General features: G+C 41.4%; 2 protein-coding genes across 4 annotated transcripts in view; one reads left to right on the top strand and one right to left on the bottom strand.

Annotated features, from left to right (window-relative positions):
* Window positions 1-27: 27 nt before the first annotated feature.
* Window positions 28-13,053, bottom strand: dpp7 (dipeptidyl-peptidase 7). 2 transcript variants are annotated; one of them, XM_047381231.1, is made up of 14 exons: window positions 12,964-13,053; window positions 12,727-12,870; window positions 8,598-8,724; window positions 8,380-8,519; window positions 6,044-6,207; window positions 4,246-4,381; window positions 3,412-3,493; window positions 3,113-3,279; window positions 2,473-2,533; window positions 1,908-2,026; window positions 903-1,059; window positions 744-808; window positions 600-670; window positions 28-503 (listed from the first exon to the last, which is right to left on the bottom strand). In XM_047381231.1, exons 3-14 carry the CDS (start codon window positions 8,635-8,637, stop codon window positions 383-385), a joined length of 1,323 nt encoding a protein of 440 aa, XP_047237187.1. In that variant the 5' UTR covers window positions 8,638-8,724; window positions 12,727-12,870; window positions 12,964-13,053; the 3' UTR covers window positions 28-382. The 2 variants fall into 2 exon arrangements, with proteins under 2 accessions (XP_047237187.1, XP_047237186.1); XM_047381230.1 differs by lacking the exons at window positions 12,727-12,870; window positions 12,964-13,053 and adding an exon at window positions 8,975-9,136.
* A 1,592-nt stretch (window positions 13,054-14,645) lies between these two features.
* Window positions 14,646-22,446, top strand: part of noxa1 (NADPH oxidase activator 1) — a 32,152-nt gene continuing 24,351 nt past the window's right edge. The window contains exons 1-4 of one of the 2 annotated variants that reach the window (XM_047381228.1): window positions 14,646-14,805; window positions 15,672-15,860; window positions 16,449-16,531; window positions 18,018-18,126. In XM_047381228.1, coding sequence (XP_047237184.1) covers window positions 15,687-15,860; window positions 16,449-16,531; window positions 18,018-18,126 — 366 coding nt within the window. In that variant the 5' untranslated portion in view covers window positions 14,646-14,805; window positions 15,672-15,686. The remainder of the gene's footprint in view (window positions 14,806-15,671; window positions 15,861-16,448; window positions 16,532-18,017; window positions 18,127-22,446) is intronic. The other variant, XM_047381229.1, reaches the window with a different exon arrangement.

Here is a 22,446-nt window from a genome sequence, read left to right as displayed (position 1 = left end):
AGGGGGAAAACATTGAACACTGGGTGGTTTGAATTAAACAAAATCTGCTTTATTTCTCAGCCGTATGCATTTATTAGCAAAACTACATCACAATGCATCAGCTGGAAAACATTTTAATAACAGCAAATGATAAATATGAGATAATCTCCACTTGATCTGTCTCTTCAGTTAAGGTGTTCCTACTGCAGGAAATGTTTACTGCGTTAAAGCATCAGTGGAGGGAAGAAGCTAAAAATCTTAATATAGAATCGAACCAGATGTCTTTAATTTATGATTCATTTGATTCAAATGCTAAGGGGAAAGAAGATTGTGCAAGACAGATGCTTTAAATGCTCTTTTTTTTTTTGTAATCTGTTGAATTCCTTGAACAACTGAGAAAATGTCAGATGAACTTCTTTGATTTTTGTAATCTAGTCCGTTCCATCTTCACCCACTGTGCAATGAGCTCTGCTTCAGTCTTTCTGGCAGTGATGACCGACGCTGGATCAGCCTGATTAGATCCTCTGCAGAAGAGGGAAAAAAAACATTTGGTCTCATGTTGTACATTTAAAGGACAAAAAAACAAGGCTTGGGATAACGGAGGAGCCGACAGCCTGTACCTCAGGTCCAGGTGGTGAGCCCCTCCTGAAATGTTTAGCGCTACCAGCGATGAGCTCAGGGACTTGCGCACCTGAACATTGGAGAGTTGGTTAAATCTTTTGTGAGGGTTCACTGAAGGTTTGCTGTTTGAGTCATATACTCACCCCTCCATTGGCCCATGGGTCCAGGTCCCCGTTGGAGAAAATGATGTTGCTCGCTGTAGAGAGGGCTGCACACAAGAGTTCATTAAAAGATACAGTACTGCAACCCCACACCAGTAGTTACAGGGGGTGTGGGGGGGTCCAGGAGTATTTGAAACTTACCTTCACCCCAGAACTGGACTTTAAGCCAGCCTGGTCTTGGAACCACAGCCCAGCGCTTGGAGCAGTAGACCTCACGGTCCTTCTCAGTGAAGGCCATCGGAGGAAACATGTCCGTCACATTGTTAGTCTCAAAACACAGCTCGACCTCTGTGCATGCCTGCAGATTCACAAAAGCAGGAAGTGGGTCTTTTCGGAGATAAGGCAATGAGATATTTCCAACACTGTTAACTTATTGTGACAGAAGCAGGCTTGTCAATGTTAGATCAGTGTGTTCACTGAATGCACAGACATCTGCCCTTTATTTGTCTTCATAAACTGTAGTATTATTGTGGTCTGTGTGGGAACATCGGGCCACTCCAAGCACACAGAACAAGATGTGTAAACTTCACCAGTTTTCCTTTTAAAACAGGGTTGCTACAAGTTTCCCTAAACATCAACATTCTATATTATTCCAGACCTATACTCTAGAGCTCTCAGTCCAGTCTTTGACAATTTAAAAATATATTTTTTTTAAACTCGATGGATGAATGTAAAAAATAAATGCAACACAAACATTCCAGAAAATAACTTTTTTTAACCCTTATTTTTTACATACTTATCCAGATCTGGAAAATTATTTCCATACTCGTCCTGACTTTTCCAGACTGCAGAGGAACCAAATTCTTTAGATAAATTTCCTACTTTCCTTTTTCAGACATCCAGTTAATTTGTATGCTAGAATTTGACTTCTGCGGGTCATACCAATTAGTAGTCACTGGACTTCACTGCATTATTTCACGCCTGTGATCCAACTTGGATGTATGTGAATGACTGGCTAGTTAAACAGAATGGTCACTGAATCAATTCACACCACACTCTGCTACACTGAGCTGCACAGGAAAGCCACACATCTGGCCAACATCGAAGTAAAGCAATTGGTTCCACATCTCCTACTTCTGATATTTCCCCACCAACCCCAGAGTTTGGTTCAATGGTGCCCTGCTGGGTCAGTGGACTCTGGTGTACCTGGTAGTCCCAGGCCAGGCTGTCAAAGCCCTGTCCACATCCAGTAGGATCAGCACACTCCACATAGAGATTGTACAGGTCAAAACAAGTCAGGAGTCCGGTCGAGTTGTACACGATCCCTGCAGGTTGGAATGCATCAGTTAGTAAACATGTAGCTCTGTCAGACACTGCATTATGATACTCATTTGCATTTTTATTTCATTTCACTTGTTTTTTTGTGCTCTAAATCTTTTCGTGTAAACTGTTAAACTTCGATAAGTAGACTATTACTTGAACTACTGAAACCTTTACCCATTTTATACAGCAGTGTAATGTTTACAGCCACTAAGAGCCACTGTCTGCTCGGTTTTTCCACAAGATGCTCTGCACACAAAGCTGACCACTACCCTCTAGTGTCTGCACACTAGAACTACATCTGAGGGTTTTTTCTAAACTGTACCAAAGTGCTGTATTTACAGTAAAGTGTCTGACAAGATGATGCACCCTTTGACCCATCAGCACCTGTTTCAGGGTAAAGCTTTGACCACACAACTGTCCAGTTGGGAGCTGATTTGTGTTACCGGACCTGCAGCGTCTCGGAGGTTGGCGAGCAGATCCGGTCCTCTCAGCATGGTTCCACAGGCCACCTGAAAGGAAAGCTCACAGTTTCACACAGACTCACAGCAGCTTCAGATGAAACGCAACATAAAATCTGACATCAGTTTTTCAAACTCACTGACTATTTCAGAAATACGAGACAAAGTAAGTAGGGACTGCTTTGCAGCAAATCTTGGACCAAAACTCTTAACATATATTTCACAGAAGAGTTCAGCAGCCATAAAATGCATAAAAACTTCAATCTATAATCTTCATACATTATGTATTAAAAACAAGCAGAAACATTTTCAAAGCACAATGAAGCTGGCAATCCTTCCTCTCTATTTGTGTGTGGAAATTATTTGAACTGATTACAAGATTGAGAGCTTGTTACTGTTGCATTTTAAAATAAACTTTAATTTTGAAAGCCTAAAATGATTCTGTAAAACCAGACCGATGTTCTAAGGAAAGAATTTCACAGCCATAATAAATGAATGAATGAACATAATGAAGATAACAGACTGGCTTCTTAAGCTCCATGTTTTATTTGCATGTCATTTTTTACTATCATTTCCAGAATAACAGACATTTCTCCCCCATAAAAGCAGGATGTTCTCCTTACACCTTACCTTGACGGGGTTGGCAGGCATGTTGCCAATGAAGTGAGTGCTGTAAGGATAGTCCAGCATGGCCATCAGAGTGAAGGCGTTCCTCAGCAGGCCATATAGCTGATGGATGTCCCGAGGAGACGATGGAGGCTTACAGAGAGCAACCTCTGATTGGATACGACTGTAATCTGGCACCAGCAGAACAACACGTCTTTATTCCAAATAATGAGTTTTTAACAAAACTTCTAATAGTGTTTGTTTTCTCAACATATGAAAACCTTTCTGTGAACTTCAGGAAGTTCCCAATCGCAGAGCTTTACCTTGGCGTTCAGCTAATTGTTTTAACTGATGGAAAGCTCCTCTTACAGCATCTCTGCATTCAGGGCTGATGTTCTCAAAATCCTGTGAAGGATTAAAAAAAAAACATACTGCAATTTATGGGCACAGATCCTAGTTTTCCATGAACAGATGTTCAGTTCCTGGAAATAAACTCTTTAAAAGACAAGTTAAAAAATGACATTGGGTTAAAAAAAAAAAGCTTTTTTAAACAACCTGCTGTTATGTATACATTTATCAGTCTGCCTAATCTAACAACACACAACTCATCACATTCATTCATTCAGACAAAATATATACTTCTCAAACAACCAAAGCAGAGAGAGATCCTGCTGTCTGACAGCATGGGATAAATTTCCATTGTTATGCTGATAATACTCAGCTCTATTCATCCATAAATCCTGATGACTACTATAAGTCAAAAAAACTTGGATGACTTATAAGTTGTCGTCTTTGGACCAGAATCTTTGAAAAAGAACCAGCTTAGTCAATCAATTAATGTGGATGGCATTAAATTGACCTCTAATAATAAAGTAAAGAACCCTGGAGTCATTTTTGACCAGGACATGTCATTTAAATCTCATATTAAACAGGTTTCTAGGATTTCCTTCTTTCATCTCCGGAACATTGCCAAAATTAGAAACATCCTGTCCAGAAGTGACGCTGAAAAACTAGTCCATGCATTTGTTACTTCAAGGCTGGACTATTGTAATCCAACCGTGATGCTGTATCACTAAACTGAATTAAATTGTAACCCTAGTGACATCAACAGCAAACTGCACCCAGACCCTGACAAAGTTAATCATGTGGTGACTTACAGCTGTAACGTCTCTGAAAAACTGTCTGGAGTCTCCGAGACCAGCGGTCGACAGGATGGGGGCACTGGCTGCTAGGGCGCCGGCCACAATATTCGGATACTTGAGTCTCATGTAGACGGACAACATTCCACCATAACTGCAGGAACACAGATGAGAGGGAAAGAGGAGTACATTTGATAAACTATGGTGCCCTGCAAAAGTATTAGCCCCCCTTAAGCTTTATCATATTTTGTTACTGAAAAGTGTGGCATGCATGTGTATTCAGAACCCCTGACTGAAGACGGCAAGTCTTACACACTACCAGGGTCAGTCTGGATGAAGAGTGTCTGTTTCACAGTGGGGAAGGAGTGTTCAGGGTAATGTGGTGTTGGCTTCCACCCAGCTGTTTAAATGTAGCGGGCAAAACCTCTCATCCAATCAGAGCACCTTCTTCAAGATGTTTGCTCCCTACTTAGCTTGAGGCAAAGTGAAAATGGAGCATCTTTTTACGTCTTCTTGCCACTGATATGTGAACCATACAACCAACAGCTGTTCTGTTGACAGATTCACCCACCTGAGGTGTGGATCTCTGCAGCTCCTCCAGCATTTCTATTGATCCAATGGCTGCTTCTCTAATTAAAGCTCTACTTGCTCAGCCTGTCAGCTTAGGTGGACAGCCATGTCATGGTAGTTCTGCAAGATGTTCTGACCTAACCTGTCTGCTGTGCTCCTTGGTCTTCATGAGGCTGTTTGTTCTCTAACAAACCTCTGAGGCCAGAATCTGAATATCTCATTTATACACAGATTAAATTACACACGAATCAGCTCAATTTACTAATTGGGCAATTTTTGAAGCTAGCTGGTTGCACTGAGTTCATTTAGAGGTATCATAGTGAAGGGATTGAAATTCAAACGTTTTTCTGATTTTTATTGTAGGCCTTTTGAAAACCATGTGTCACTATTCATTCCCTTCACGCTTCTACACCACTTTGTGTTAGTTTATTAGAAAAAAATCCCAACAAAATACACTGAGGTTTGTGGAAGTAACGTAACAAAATATGACAAAGGTTCCAGGGGTAATGAATATATTTGCAGAGCACTTTAAGATTCTTTTCTTTAGAAAATCAGGCATGATTTAGGACAACAAACTGACAAATAACCAGGTTAATGGGACACTGTTAAATACAGGAGTGAAAACCTAACAAACTATTATTCAGAGACAAGCTTATCAAACACTTGATCTTTAAGAAGTTACTCACTGACTTTCTTTCTACCATGACAGTATGATACCAAGAGAAAAACAGGACGTCCACTGCCGCCCTAAACAGTTACCAAAAACTTCTATAGCTTATAGCAGGGGTCTCCACCTGCAGTCCTGAAGAGCCACTGTTCTAAAACTTTTAGATGGGTCCCTGCTCCATAACACCTGAATCAAATGAATGACTTCCTCAGCATGTCATCATGGTCAGTAGAGGCCAGTCACTGGGATCAGGTGTGCTGGATCACGCACTGGTCTGAAATTGCAGGACGGTGGTTCTAAAGGGCTGGAGAGGAGATCCCTGGCTTACAGATCAGTCCTATGTTAGGTTAACCACATAAGTGAGCAGACATCTCTGTAGATCAGGGGTGGCCAACACCAGCCGTCACGGGCCAATGTCCTGAATGCTTTAGATGTTCCACAGGTTCATTACATGGTTTCACAGAACTTGATTACAAGCTGAAGAGGTAATTCAGTTGTGTCAAAGCAGAGAAACACCTAAAGCATGCAGGACACTGGCATCTGAAGGTTTTAGTTTCCCACCCCCACTGTAGATCTTACCTGCCACCAAACACAATAACAGGACAGTCTGTGGCTGCTAGCTGCTCTTTCAGCTCACTGATCATGATGGCGTAGTCAGCCAGGGCCTGCTCCACTGTCAGCAGGCCCACCTGAGGAATGTTGAAGGACTCCTTGCCAAATGGCAGAGACTGACCATAGTACCTCTGAAAAACACAAGGGAATGAGCATGAGAGAATTATTTTAAGAAATAGGTGAGTCAGACAGAAGGAGGATTAGTTCAGTTTTGGTCCCATTTTCTGAAAATGTGTCTTAAAATAATTCCTCTTTTATTGCAGGATCTGAGTCTCAGTCTGCAGCAGACTGAGAAGTTTTTAAAAAAAATCCAGTCATTAGCTTGGACATTTGTTCAGTGTGGAAGAATAACGTCAAGCTCAGAAATAACTGGTATGACCAAAAAGCCAGATAGCACTGTGGTTCCTCTAATAGTAATAATTACACATGGTCATCTCCAGTAACACTTCAGAACCTTGGAGAATACAGAGAGGGATCTTCTCCCCAGCTCTCTACATCATCCAGAATCATGGGTCGTCTCTTATTCTCGCTCCTCTCTAGCTTAGCACACAAGTTTTCTACAGAATTTAAGACTGATGACTGTTTTCACCTTGGAAGAAGGTGGATTTTGTTTCTGGTGAACAATTTCTGTGTTGATTTGGTCCAATGTTTTGGAACATTGTCGTAATGAAAGAGCTAATGACGACCCGATTTCAGTTTACTGGTAGAATCCTCAGTAGGTGGAGGTGATAGGAGATATTCCTTGTACAGCAGACCCTGACGGAGTTAGATATTCCAGGAATTTGGACGGGTTGCATTTCCTTCCACTCTCCCATAAAGAGAGATATGAATTAAAATACTCAGTTTAACCCCAAAGTTTAACAGTTCAGCTGAGGTTGTTTGTGGGTTTTAATGTGGGCTTTATTATAAAAATGTTATTACTGCCAAACAGTAATATGTTTGGACTGGATTGTGTGAATTAAAAATAAAGCATTTATGATAAATAATTTGGTTCTAAATGGAAAATATTTTATTGTGAAATGTCAATTCTTAAAATTAAGAGCCCCAATTAAACCACTTTGTTTTATACATTTAAATGAAACTTTTCCATTTACTTTAATGTTCAGTCTGTGGGTCATTTGGTTTGTTTTATTAGGCTCTTCATTATTTGCTGTATTTTAGTCTGAAATATCAAAATGTCTTCTTGTGTTTCTTGGTTTCTTTTTGTATCACTACCTGATTTTCCTAAGTTAAGTGATAGCTGGTTTTATGCCTGCTGTTGTTTTGCATTTAAGTTTATAATGTTTCATGGTTGAAAATAACATTTTTAGGAAAACAGGAAGAACAAGAAACATCTCACAGGTGATGTCCAGTTGAAGTCCCCAAACTCAGCGTTTTACATTTGTAATGGTAGGATAGGTAAGGATTGTTTCTAACATTACTCCTTAACAATTGGATGACATGGAGACAGCACCTAATGTTCATTATGAAGATTTGCTGACCTTTTAACATCTATATTACTGTATGTTGTGGCAGAAATAATAGTAATTGTGACACCAGGACTTTTGTCTAAAAAGAACTAAGTAAACATACTCAAATTAGTAGTTTGGTTAAACTGATTACCTTCTTAACCACAACCTTGAAAAGAAAGAAAACTAATGTAGGGTTTTCTCTTTTATAGCCTAACCAGCTTTTCTTACCGAGGTTAGGGTCTGCATGTGTGAACCAAACTCTCTTGCATAGTTTGACTGAGGACCATTTGACAAACTGAGTCAAAGTTAAGTCCCAACCCCGGTACCGAGGAAAGAACTGTCATGGACATGTGTGGTATCCACAGAAGTGTTAGATTCTTGGTCAAAAGCTGATATAAACCATTTCTACGAACACCAAACAGAGTTCAAACGACAAGCAGTTGAATCAGAAAGTAAATCAACTCTGCAAAATGGCATCAAGCGCAAAACTCTGTCTCAGCTGTTTCCCACACAGCTTCTACACAAACAACCAGCATATCTGCAGACAGTGGAGATCTTAAGAGATTCCCAAAACATCACAACTTTCACAATCCACCCAGGATTTACTAAACCAGCAGAGAACGATGACCAGAATTAACATAATTAATAGCCTAATGATTATTTAAAATAGAGTATGTAATTTCTGAGAAAAACTCCATAAAATGTGGGTGTGTTATTTCTGTTGCATGCTTCACACAAGCCCCTTGAGTCTTAAGAGGATAAACATCTATTTCCCCTTTTTTGTCATCACTTGATCTAGAAAATCCCCACAGCCTGGCTGGTAATAATACATCAGTGGCTCTATTTTCTTACATGTTCAGCAAAAATGACCAGTGCCTGCTGCTGAGCTGCCAGCTCTATGATAAACCCAGTGTTCAGAGCAAACTCCCAGACATCGCCCTCATTTCCAGTGTAGAAGAAGATGGGACCATAGCCTTTCTTCCAGTACTGATCTAGAGGAGAGAAGAAGAGTTCCCTGTAAATCGTTTCCTGTTCGGTTTATTCCATTTCTCACAGGAAACTGCCTGCACCTGTGATCAGGTATCTCTGGCTGAACGTTTCATTGCCCATGCTGTTGAAGTTGAAGTGATCCACAGTCTGAGTGAAGTACTTCTCAGTGAACTGGGGATCTGATGGACCAGGAGGTTTTCTGGCGGCCTGTGAGCAAGAGTGACATGGACAGCAAATATTAGTTAGAACATGCCCCCAAAGGGCAAACATTCACAAATATTAAAAGCATCTTAGCTGAAGGCTACACACAATAATAGACAGTTTTATATCTCGATACGTTAACATCACACTGGTCCAAACACCAAAACCCACTGAGAAAGCGGTCAGATTTGAGACAGAGCTGTGATTTCCGAAGTCATTAAACAGCACACAGTGTGACGTTACCGTGAAATATTACCTTAAAGTATGTGTGTGTGAGGCCATAAAGAACATCGGAAAACAGAGCTACTGTCACTGTGAAAAGGATCGAAGCAGCTCTCATGTTCAGCGATTAAAGTTACTCAAACTCACACCGCTTTTAATTTGACTTTCGCCCTGTAACGCGCCTGCTCCAAACACTCCTGTCATATGACCTCTGTCACGTGACTGACGATACTCTCCGGTGCATTCAGGTGAAGCTCGGCCAGACTGGCATCCAGCAGTAAACCGTTGATGGAAGGAGAAGGGGAATGCATTCAACATATAACAACATTAGCCATTATTATTATTATTATTATTATTATATTTAATATTATTTACATTTGTCGTTTGTTTTTGTTGATTGTAAATTAAGTGACTTACAGCTACAATTGCATAAAATAAAACTATTACAAAGACTATCAAGAGACATTTTTCATTTCCGAAATGATCTAAATGACTTGTGGTTGTGGCAAAATACTGTAAACTATAGTTTGTTTTATTATTTACCAGATCACTGCCTATCTGGTAGTCTAATTTAATGAGCAGAGTGGTAATGTCTGTTTGAAGATGTTCTGCAAGCATTCCAGCGTTATCCAAAACCAGTCTTCAGAGGGGTTTTTCCTGGTACAACACATCTGAATCAAATGATTGATTCATTACCAGGGTTCTGCAGAACTTAATTCAATTATGTCAGAAGAGGGATACTTCTAAACCATGCAAGACGGCCACTGACTGAAACTGCTCATCTTGGCAGTAAGCATTAGAGCACCCAACCAGATACAACATAGAACCTACAGGGGTTGGACAATGAAACTGAAACACCTGTCATTTTAGTGTGGGAGGTTTCATGGCTGAATTGGACCAGCCTGGTAGCCAGTCTTCATTGATTGCACATTGCACCAGTAAGAGCACAGTGTGAAGGTTCAATTATCAGGTTAAGAGCACAGTTTTGTTCAAAATATTGAAATGCACACAACATTATGGGTGACATACCAGAGTTCAAAAGAGGACAAATTGTTGGTGCACGTCTTGCTGGCGCATCTGTGACCAAGACAGCAAGTCTTTGTGATGTATCAAGAGCCACGGTATCCATGGTAACGTCAGCATACCACCAAGAAGGACGAACCACATCCAACAGGATTAACTGTGGACGCAAGAGGAAGCTGTCTGAAAGGCATGTTCGGGTGCTAACCCGGATTGTATCCAAAAAACATAAAACCACGGCTGCCCAAATCACGGCAGAATTAAATGTGCACCTCAACTCTCCTGTTTCCACCAGAACTGTCCGTCAGGAGCTCCACAGGGTCAATATACACGGCAGGGCTGCTATAGCCAAACCTTTGGTCACTCATGCTAATGCCAAACGTTGGTTTCAATGGTGCAAGGAGCGCAAATCTTGGGCTGTGGACAATGTGAAACATGTATTGTTCTCTGATGAGTCCACCTAAACTGTTTTCCCCACATCCAGGAGAGTTACGGTGTGGAGAAGCCCCAAAGAAGCGTACCACCCAGACTGTTGCATGCCCAGAGTGAAGCATGGGGGTGGATCAGTGATGGTTTGGGCTGCCATATCATGGCATTCCCTTGGCCCAATACTTGTGCTAGATGGGCGCGTCACTGCCAAGGACTACCGAACCATTCTTGAGGACCATGTACATCCAATGGTTCAAACATTGTATCCTGAAGGCGGTGCCGTGTATCAGGATCACAATGCACCAATACACACAGCAAGACTGGTGAAAGATTGGTTTGATGAACATGAAAGTGAAGTTGAACATCTCCCATGGCCTGCACAGTCACCAGATCTAAATATTATTGAGCCACTTTGGGGTGTTTTGGAGGAGCGAGTCAGGAAACGTTTTCCTCCACCAGTATCACGTAGTGACCTGGCCACTATCCTGCAAGAAGAATGACTTAAAATCCCTCTGGCCACTGTGCAGGACTTGTATATGTCATTCCCAAGACAAATTTATGCTGTATTGGCCGCAAAAGGAGGCCCTACAGCATACTAATAGATTATTGAGGTCTAAAACCAGGTGTTTCAGTTTCATTGTCCAACCCCTGTACAGGTCCTTCTCAAAATATTAGCATATTGTGATAAAGTTAATTATTTTCCATAATGTCATGATGAAAATTTAACATTCATATATTTTAGATTCATTGCACACTAACTGAAATATTTCAGGTCTTTTATTGTCTTAATACGGATGATTTTGGCATACAGCTCATGAAAACCCAAAATTCCTATCTCACAAAATTAGCATATTTCATCCGACCAATAAAAGAAAAGTGTTTTTAACACAAAAAACGTCAACCTTCAAATAATCATGTACAGTTATGCACTCAATACTTGGTCGGGAATCCTTTTGCAGAAATGACTGCTTCAATGCGGCGTGGCATGGAGGCAATCAGCCTGTGGCACTGCTGAGGTCTTATGGAGGCCCAGGATGCTTCAATAGCGGCCTTTAGCTCATCCAGAGTGTTGAGTCTTGAGTCTCTCAACGTTCTCTTCACAATATCCCACAGATTCTCTATGGGGTTCAGGTCAGGAGAGTGAAGTCAGCAGATGGAAGCATGAAGTGCTCCAAAATCTCCTGATAGCTAGCTGCATTGACCCTGCCCTTGATAAAACACAGTGGACCAACACCAGCAGCTGACACGGCACCCCAGACCATCACTGACTGTGGGTACTTGACACTGGACTTCTGGCATTTTGGCATTTCCTTCTCCCCAGTCTTCCTCCAGACTCTGGCACCTTGATTTCCGAATGACATGCAGAATTTGCTTTCATCCGAAAAAAGTACTTTGGACCACTGAGCAACAGTCCAGTGCTGCTTCTCTGTAGCCCAGGTCAGGTGCTTCTGCCGCTGTTTCTGGTTCAAAAGTGGCTTGACCTGGGGAATGCGGCACCTGTAGCCCATTTCCTGCACACGCCTGTGCACGGTGGCTCTGGATGTTTCTACTCCAGACTCAGTCCACTGCTTCCGCGGGTCCTCCAAGGTCTGGAATCGGCCCTTCTCCACAATCTTCCTCAGGGTCCGGTCACCTCTTTTCGTTGTTCAGCGTTTTCTGCCACACTTTTTCCTTCCCACAGACTTCCCACTGAGGTGCCTTGATACAGCACTCTGGGAACAGCCTATTCGTTCAGAAATGTCTTTCTGTGTCTTACCCTCTTGCTTGAGGGTGTCAATAGTGGCCTTCTGGACAGCAGTCAGGTCGGCAGTCTTACCCATGATTGGGGTTTTGAGTGATGAACCAGGCTGGGAGTTTTAAAGGCCTCAGGAATCTTTTGCAGGTGTTTAGAGTTAACTCGTTGATTCAGATGATTAGGTTCATAGCTCGTTTAGAGACCCTTTTAATGATATGCTAATTTTGTGAGATAGGAATTTTGGGTTTTCATGAGCTGTATGCCAAAATCATCCGTATTAAGACAATAAAAGACCTGAAATATTTCAGTTAGTGTGCAATGAATCTAAAATATATGAATGTTCAATTTTCATCATGACATTATGGAAGATAATGAACTTTATCACAATATGCTAATATTTTGAGAAGGACTTGTATATTTAGTTTTACCATTGATACCTATTCTCTTTTCAGAACCTTAAAGCCAGTGGAGATCCCTGGTGACTTAGTTTAGTACAACAGGCCATTTACAATTAGGTTAAAAGAACTAGCTGAATTATTTTTAGAAGAAAACAAAAATCCAGTTGTATTTGATCCATTCTTTTCAAGTTAGATATTTCGTACCAAAGATTGTTTGTGGATTCTCAAAGCGTGGGCAGGAGGAGGTAAGCCAGGACAAAGGAGCTGTGGATGACGACCATGGATTTAGTGAGTTCGGAAAGTAAGCAGTGAGCTAAGGCAATCCAGGACAAGAGAAGAGATGTCAACCTGGAAGTACAGACAGGCAAGGGAAAAAGTTAAGAGCAAATCTGATCCCAACAAGGACAAAACAGAGAATTAGATCACAGAGGGCTTGTTTACCAACTACATGGACCATCAGGTGGAGAATGGTGGTCTGGCCGCTCCTTAAAAGCAGTGGCAGATGAGGAGATTGCACCCAGGTGTGTTGCTTGCAGCAAGAGCTACTCAGCCACAGCCTTCTATAGAAGTGAAAGGAAGAACTCACCCAAACACACCAGAATTATAACATTTAATCTGATACCCCTAAATAAAATCAACTTCAAACTATTTCCTCCAGAAGTCACATATTTAGTTTGTCCACCTGTTAGTAATTTAATATCAGTATATTGCAGCTGTTCTGTGAAGGCCTCAGAGGTTTGTTAGAGAACATTAGAAAAAAAACAGCATCATGAAGGAACTAAGGAACAAAGCAGACAGGTCAGAGAGAAAGTTGTGGAGAAGCTTAAATCAGGGTTAGGCTAGGAAATAATAGTAATAATAAGTTTTGAATGTTTCATGCCATGCAAAAATGGAAAAAGCACTGCAGAACTTCAAACCAACCAAGACATGACCATCCACCAAAACTGACAGGCTAGACAAGTGGAACATTAATCAGAGAAGCGCTCATGAAGCCCATTGCATCCCTAGAGATAATGCAGACTTTAATGGGGACAGACAGAGAAGTTGGTCAGAGTTGATGACCGAGGGAGAGAGCTAAACGTAGGACAGTCATGGAAAATAACTGACAGTAGAGAGTTAAAACCTTGGCGAGGATGACCTCAAAAGATTCTCCCGTCTGAGCCATGAATCTCTAAAACTCTGCTAGAACCACCAGGGCTCTCTTTCTAAGGTGTCACTTTATCTCAGCATTTGGACTTATGATATTGTTGAACGTTGAGCTGACCCACAGAAAACACAAATGACAAGATGGTCCCAGAGCTGTTCGAAGGTTACCAAAAGCTGCAGTGGAATCACTCTGATGCAAAAATTGGACTGATCAGGCCACAAAACGTTTTGGCATTCGTCCAGAGTCCTATGTTTATGTTTCTAAGCACAATAAAACTTTGACAAAAACACATCTAAATCAATAAGTTCAATAATGAATTAATAATTCAGAGTGTAAATAAAATATTGCTTGTTCATTGTGTTTCTGTTTTCTTTAAAAAAATTTATATTCTGCAGCCCTGTTTTACAGAAGAATATGAATACCCAGCTGAGCGGCTTGGCATTTTCTTGGGAATTCTCTGTAGTGGGCGGAGCCTTTTCAGTTATGGTGACATGCATAGACTAAAGGGCTCTGCCAGTGCAACAGGTTGACCCAGCTAAGAAAGTCCTGAAAAAGACACATTAGTTTTCTTGTGGCTGTTCGTGTGTTTGCCAGGGTTAAGTTTACGACTCCATTCTGGGAAGTACACTCATTTTCTCTCCTGACTTCCTCCTCAGAAACAATCCTTTTATTGTGAGCTCAAAGGTGTGTTTGAGTCTTCTGAGATTTCCTGGCAAGTCTGTGATGTAAACTCACACAGTAATTAAGACCACTTTTAATTTAGTGACTCTGTATAAATAGCACAAAATGTTTATTAACCCTAAAGGACAAGACAAATGTTCATACAGATCTGTTGCAGAACTGTCATGGCTGCTCAAGTCTACCAGTAGTTAGAGTTTAAAATGGAACTTATTGTGCTCACCAGTGTGCTCACTATGGTGTGCATGTGTTACATAAGGCAGGTGAATTACACCGTTGATGTGTGTCCCTCGGTCATATCTGGGGAATGTGGATGGGAGACTTCCTTGTTGCAGCTGGGTGGAGACTAATTATGAGGCCAGCTTCTTTTCCTCACGCTTGCATGTGAGCACAGTGTTGTGCACAGCAGGCACGGAGGGAGACACCAGAACCGAAAGAAGGATCATCAGGAGTGAACGGTGAGAGTATGAAAATGTGGGAGATTCGTGGTATGTTTGAGACTTTTTATCCTGTGTGAACTGAGATGAATGGATGCTCTGCTGACAATATATGAGTTCCTAGGAAATACAAAACGTGGTATTCCAGGAAAAACAAGGAATTTATTGGTTCAAATGAATACCAACAGGGTCTGACTGGCTTCCCTTGTTTTGCTCCATTTTATTGTTTTCATTTTTAATTTTTATTTTGGAAACTTGAAGATAGTAGAATGCTGGTGAATGTTCGAGCCTTGCTTTGCTCCTCTTCGTCACATGACGAAGTGCTCTGTTCGTGAACAATGATAATTAATAATAATAAAAAATAAAAAAGCCTCAGTTTCAATGTAAATAGAAATGTAGACCTACTTGGTGTAGATTCTCATGCATCCAGAGCATAGGAAGGCCAGGTTGTCTTGGTATCATTTAATTTCCCTTTGGGATTAATTACGTGGTTTTTTTTCTCATTGAATTGAAATGAATTTAATTAAATCAAACTGAACTGAATTAGGTGGGCCACTGACTCATATGACTTTAACAGTCTTGTTAGTTTAATTGTGCTAAACCAACTTGGAAACCTGAAACTCCTGATTCGACCTTCTGAATGACAGATGGAACCTGTTTCTAGGGTATGAACAGTGAATGAGACCAGAAAAACCAGCTTGGTTAAGTTTCCAGTGTTTAATATAAAATGGAAAAACTTTGTTTAGGGGTAAAAGAAAAGTGGTAATAAATTTGACTTTTAAATTTGTGTTAAATGTAAGTTACCTTCTGGATACCAGATTGTGAAAATCATTTAAAAGCCAAGAAGTACATTGATGTGCATTAATGTGTGTGTTTGTGTGCTCCAGTCTCTGCTGCTCAGAATGCTTTACACCGAGTTACTGCGGCTCTGGAATGAGTCTGTGCAGGCAATGGATGCTAGGGACTGGGAAGGAGCTCTGGCAAAGCTCAAGCAGATCAGTGAACCGACTTCTCGCACACATTTTAACGCCTCCTTGGCTCACCTGGCACTGGGCCAGCTGGACATGGCTATGAGGGTTTGTATCAACAGCTTTTCACAAGTTTTACATACATTGTCATTCAAAAAATACAATATTGCATGTTTCAGGAGAACGTGATCTATAGACTACACACAGCAAAGGATTAGTGAGGCGCAGTAGATGATAGCAACTGATCAGTACCTGACACTGTGTAGGAAAGTGAAGCTGCCAACATGTTGCAGGCAGCGTCGAGTACTTAGAAATACAACCCAGACAAGTACATATCATTTGTCATCGGCAATATTAAAAGATATGAAACATAAGAGACACACGACTGATAGGGAAAACAACAGTAGTTGATAAAAACTATATATGCTATATCGGGATACAAGATGTTTCTCATGTTCTACATTGTTGATACATCTTACATCTCTTGTAAGAAAGCGAACGGTAGTTTGCTGGATAACAAACATTTATTAGCCAAACAATCAATGAGCATAGCACAGATAGTGTTACTCAACAACCTAAAAGCTATGCTGTGACATAGAATATGCCCCATTGAATCTGGTAGACATCATATGGAAAGGTGAAAGGAAATTAAAAGAAGTCTAAACTAATGTGTTTTGTTCCATCTATTATGTCTAGGCGTTAGACCTCACCATTGCTAAGGATGAGCGGCTTGCTGTTGCCTTCTTCCAGAGAGCGGCCGTGATGATGCAGATTGACAGGTAGGTCTCTTCAGACTTTGAAAACAGCATCTGTATGGCTGGCTTCATTACTGCATATGATGTCAGGATGACAGAAACTAAACCAAGACATTTACAGTAACACAACTTCCTGAACTGAATGGCTTTTAACTTTATTCCTTGTTAAGAGCAATTACATTTAGCCTGAAAGAAAACTTACACTCATCACTCAATAACAGGACACACCAGCAGCAGATTAATTTAATAATCTGCTACTGCTTTAGTGATGGCTTTCTATTTATATATTTGCCAGCTTGAGCTTGCTTCTTTTCACGATTGTAATTGATTATTTGATTCCTGATCCATTCATTTTACATTAACCTGCACATCTGGCTCAGAAAAACTAAGTTGACTTGCAGAGTTATTTGTGTCTTGCTGAAGAATTAATTCGGCTGAGCTTTTTCACATTTTATAATGTTATGACCACAGACTTCAGTGTTTTTATTTGCATTTTATGTGATAAGACTAACACAAAGTAGATCATAAATATTATTAATGTTTTTCTTTTTTTTTTTACTAATGAAATATGAGAGTATATGTATTGAGACCCCTGAGTCAATACAAATTTTTTTGCCCATAATCTTTGCAAAAACGTTCAAGCTAAGTCAAACTGGATGAAGAGCATAGGAGAATATCAATTTTCAAGTCTTACCACATATCTGTAGGATGTAGCTCTGGATATAATATACATTGATCCAAATGATTCCATTGGCTGGATATTTAGGATGTGTTTAGGATTCTGCTGGTCGTTGTTAGGTTGATCAGAGTACCCTCTTGCACAAGTCTGCTGTGTCCTCTGATGGCTTGAGGCAACCTGCCAGTAAGATTTTTCAAGTCTTTCTTTCAATAGTAACTTTCTAGTCTCTCTTTTAACCCTAACCCAGTTCATACTTGTCAACAAATCCTCCCATCTGAGCTGTGAATCTCTGCATCTGCTCCAGAGTTACTGTGGGCCTCTTGGCTTCCCAGAATAATGCCCCTCTAGCCCAGACAGTAAGTTTAGGTGGTAGGCCATATCTTGGTAGGTCTGTAGTTGGTTGATCTTTTCTCCGTTTTCAGAGGGTGCATTAAAAAGAGCTCTGTGACGTGTCTGAAGCTTGGAATATTGTTTAATAACCTAACCCTCCTTTAAACTTCAGAACAACTTCTCTGACCTGTTTGCTGTGTGAGTAAAGGAGGTGAATATATAACACACATGTTCTACATTTTTTTTGAATAAGAAAAAAATGCATTTTCCATACTTAAACTCCTAATAAGATAAATTGAAGTAGTTGATGTAGTGTGACTGAATGTAGAAAAGTTCAAGGTGAATTATTTCAAGCCACTGTAGTCTGCTTCACAGTACAGACTACAGTGTCAACTGCCAGGGTTACAGGGTTCCCCAGCCAGGTGTGGTCTGTTTATATCAGATAACAATCCTTCATCCATTCCTCTGTGTCTGTACTCAGCTTCATTGGTGTCTGTCCAGGTTGGAGGAGGCTCTGTCAGACTGTATCTGGGCGCAGAAGCACATGAGAGGGAATGCTGTCATTGACTACAGACAGCTGGGACTGAGATACAAACTCTACAGTTGGCAGGTTTGAAAATCAGCCTCACATGTTTCTATCTCTACAGGGACTTTGCATTGACTTCCATTCATTTTCAATTCATTTCTATGGCCTAACCTCTACCTAAATACTTGAATTGCGCCGCTCAAGGTGGCAGCAGGTTGGAGTAGCTCTGTTACTTTTCATTCTGATTGATTCTGATTGATACAAACCAGCAAGATGGCGCCGACGATGGCAGCCTCTGAGCTTCGCTCTCTCTTTCATTTTGTATTTTGTGTGTTTTTATTGTATTTTGTGTGTTTTTATGTTTTTCGAGCCACATTACTGTGGTCTCATTCAGCAGAGAGGAACTTCTCAACATCAGAGAGTCATCTCTTGGTTTTTTTTTTACCATCTTTCATCAATCCGAGCTTCACTGAGCTTCTGGCAAGCGGAGTTGCGGCTCTCTATGGGATCCTGCGCTGAAAGCGTCGGAGGGGAAACCGTGCTGGTAAAGCTCCACAAAAGAGGACTTCGTACACCACTGCCTTCAGCCCATCTGGGAAATGTCCGCTCTCTCAACAACAAGATGGACGAGCTGCTTCTTCTCACCTGTAAAAACACGGACCTCCGTGGATCAGTGGTTCTCTGCTTCACCGAGACATGGCTGAGTGAAAACATCCCGGACCGAGAACTGCTGATGCCGGACTTCCAGCTGCTCAGAGCGGATCGCAGCGTGGAGCTATCGGGGAAGAAGCGAGGAGGCAGAATCTGCTTTTATATAAATGAAGGTTGATGCAGAGACGTAAAAGTGCTGGAAAAAACATCTAGTCCTGATCTGGAGTCATTTTCCATAAACTGTAAACCGTTTTATTCACCGAGAGAGTTTTCCTCGTTTATAATAATTGCCTCATATTTTCCACTGCATGGCTGAACTTCTGCTGCTGAAAAACATCTTGCTGAGATGATTACAGACGTGGAGAAAAAATACACGAACTCTTTCATCATAATACTGGGAGATTTTAACAGAGCAAACCTCTCCCATGAACTCCCCAAATACAGACAGCATATTAAGTGTCCCACCAGAGACAAAAACACACTGGACCATTGTTACACAGCTTTAAAGGACTCATATCATGCTGTTACCAGGGCTACTCTGGGTTTTTCAGATCATTATCTAATCCTCCTCATCCCAACCTACAGACAGAGACTAAGAGCTTCCAAACCCAAGGTTCACACTGTTAAGAAGTGGACTGAGGAATCAAAGCAGACGCTACAGGCCTGCTTTGAATGCACAGACTGGACTGTTTTTGAAACTTCAGCCACTGACTTAAACCAACTAACTGATGTGGTGACATCATACATCAGTTTCTGTGAGGACATGTGTGTGCAGACCAAGACCTTCTGCACCTTTGGGAACAATAAGCCATGGTTTACTCCACACCTCAGGAATCTGCGCAGGGAAAAGGAAGAAGCTCACAGCAGTGGAGATTGGGCGCGGTACAGGCAGGCCAGGAACAGACTAACAAAGGAGATCAAAACAGCTAAGAGAAGCTACAGTGAGAAGCTGAAGAACATCCTTTCTACTGGTGACACTTCAGCTGTATGGACTGGTCTGAGAAACCTGACTGCCTACAAGAGCCCCTCCACCCATCCTGAACAGAGTCGTCTCCTGGCCAACCGTCTGAATGGCTTCTACTGCAGACATGACAAGAAGCCGTTCACACCTCAAATCATCATCTCCTCCACATCCCATTCAGGAACAAGTTCTTCCCATAAAGCTACCAACCCCCTACCTTCAGATCCTCTGCCTGCACTAAAGATCTCCGAGGAAGATGTAAATAAGCTCTTTCAGCGCATGAAAACAAAGAAAGCTGGAGGACCTGATAACGTCTCCCCATCATGCCTGAAAGCCTGCGCACATCAACTTGCTCCGATCTTCACAAGGATCTTCAACAAGTCACTGGAGAAATGTGAGGTCCCCTCCTGCCTCAAACGATCCACCATCATCCCGGTTCCCAAGAAACCCACCATCCTAGGATTAAATGACTACAGGCCTGTAGCCCTGACATCTGTGGTCATGAAGTCCTTTGAGCGGCTGGTGTTGAAGCACCTGAAAGACATCACAGGCCTCCTGCTGGACCCCCTGCAGTTTGCTTACCGAGCAAACAGGTCGGCAGATGATGCTGTTAACATAGGTCTACACTTCATCCTGCAACACCTCGACCACCCAGGGACGTACGCCAGGATCCTGTTTGTAGACTTCAGCTCCACCTTCAACACCATCATACCAGACATCCTCCACCAGAAGCTCATACAGCTCAACGTCCCAGCCTCCACCTGTCAGTGGATCAACAGCTTCCTGACAGACCGACAGCAACAAGTGAGACTGGGGAGCATCTTCTCCCGCACCAGATCAATAAGTACTGGTGACCCCCAGAGGTGTGTTCTATCCCCACTCCTCTTCTCTCTGTACACAAATCACTGCACCTCATTGGACTCGTCCACCACTGCCTTCAGCCCATCTGGCAAATGTCTGCTCTCTAAGTAACAAAATGGACGAGCTGCTTCTTCTCACCTGTAAAAACACGGACAGTCCAGACTGCAACGAATAATCAGGACTGACCTTCCCTCTATCCAGGACTTGGGTCAGGAAAAGAGCTGCTAAAATCTCAGCCCCTTGTTTAGAGACACACCCTGCACATAAACTGTTTAGAGTTTTACCTTCAGGCCGTCACTACAGAGCACTGTTTACTAAAACCAGCCGCCACAGAGACAGTTTCTTCCTCCAGGCTGTTTCTCTGTTGAACATTTAACAGAGTACCAAACAACAGCATGCAGATGTTGCAAATGCACCTTTGTATATATGTATATTTAAGGACATAAAGATATATACAGAGAGCAAAGTGTACCGGAGTCAAATTCCTTGTTTGTATGTACGAACTTGGCAATAAAGCTGATTCTGATTCTTTTTTGGGAGCTCTTCCTCTTGTGGTGGATACAGTTTTTTGGACGACTGTCCTCTCCAGTGTCGGATGCTGCGCAGCTGGGAGGATTTTTCCTAAATTGCTTTTGTGGCAATTTCAGGCCACAAAAGCAATTTCTGGTGATTTTAACCATACTTCACTCTCTGCTACACTGATAAAAATAGACGCTGTCAGAACATGTCGCTCCTGTCTTTATTGTATCACCGACCAGAACAGCAGTTACACCTTTTTGCAGAGCCACCAGGGGGCAGTATAGTTCTTCGTATTAACACTCATTGTACAAATTACTGCTTAATGTTTTTTCCTTTAGTTTTCAACACCCCCACTTAATTGTTACAATAGTTTTAAGACACCTGGGAGTAACGAAGTAATAAACTTAATTTAAACACTTACAGAAATAATTTTAGCCCCTTATATTTCTTTATCACTGTTTTTCTATGTTTAACAGAAAATACTACCCATTTTATGTCACAACTTAGCAGAACATTGTATAACAGAGTTATATTGGATGAAGTCCAATCTCTCTTCTAAGATACTCAAACTTCTGTCTTGCAAGTGACTTTGTCAGAATATCTGTCTTCATATCATCTGTTGGACAATATTGCAACTTAATCTCACCATTCTGCACACATGAGCTAGTAATAATATATATAATATAATACAATATATAATGAGCTACAACAACATTTAATTTCTCTTTGGGATTAATAAAGTATTTTTGAATTGAATTGAATATTTGACACTCACGAATATAATGATAGTGAATGTCTATGTGCTTGGTTCTTGAATGGTCCACTGGATTCTTCGCTATTGCGATGGGTCCTTGATTGTCCTCCAGAATCATTTTAGGTATAATGTTCGTACTGAGATCACTCAGTAACCTTCTCAGCCAAGGAGCCTCTTGAGCTCCCTGACTGAGAGCAACATACTGAGCTTCTGCTGTTGAGAATGCAACTGTTGTTTGTTTCTTGCTTAGCCAGCTCACTGCCCCTCCACTCAATAGAAATATGTTGCCTGTTGTTGAACGGCGGTCATCCTGATCTCCAGCCCAGTCATTATCAGAGAAGCCAACCAAATTTTTATTTCCTGAACAGTCATACTTAAGAGCAAGGTTTGCGGTGCCCTTTAAGTACCGAAGAATTCTCTTCACTGCTGTCAGATGTGCGGCATTTGGATTTGCATTAAACTTTGACACAGTGCTCACTGCTTGTGCTATGTCTGGCCTTATTGTCATTGCAGCATACAGCACACTTCCTACCATGGACTGGTAAATACTTGGACTCACAGGATTACTAACACCATTATCTTTTTTCAGCTTGACACTGATGTCAGCAGGGGGTTTGCTTTATCCATCCCATACTTGTGAAGAATGGTTTCAATGTAC

The sequence above is a fragment of the Girardinichthys multiradiatus genome, chromosome 12 (assembly GCF_021462225.1).
Source record: "Girardinichthys multiradiatus isolate DD_20200921_A chromosome 12, DD_fGirMul_XY1, whole genome shotgun sequence".
NCBI classification, from domain to species: Eukaryota; Metazoa; Chordata; class Actinopteri; order Cyprinodontiformes; family Goodeidae; genus Girardinichthys; species Girardinichthys multiradiatus.
The sequence above is the reverse complement of the archived record's forward strand: the minus strand, read 5'-3'. Positions and strand labels throughout refer to the sequence as shown.

What these genes read in the sequence shown, in the direction of transcription:
- dpp7 (XM_047381230.1), bottom strand. Translation starts at nt 9,058, where the DNA reads ATGAGAGCTGCTTCGATCCTTTTCACAGTGACAGTAGCTCTGTTTTCC. An exon ending in CCAGAGATACCTGATCACAG is followed by an intron (nt 8,520 to 8,597) that starts GTGCAGGCAGTT and finishes TCTCTCCTCTAG; the next exon opens with ATCAGTACTGGAAGAAAGGC. An exon ending in TGGTCATTTTTGCTGAACAT is followed by an intron (nt 6,208 to 8,379) that starts GTAAGAAAATAG and finishes TGTGTTTTTCAG; the next exon opens with AGGTACTATGGTCAGTCTCT.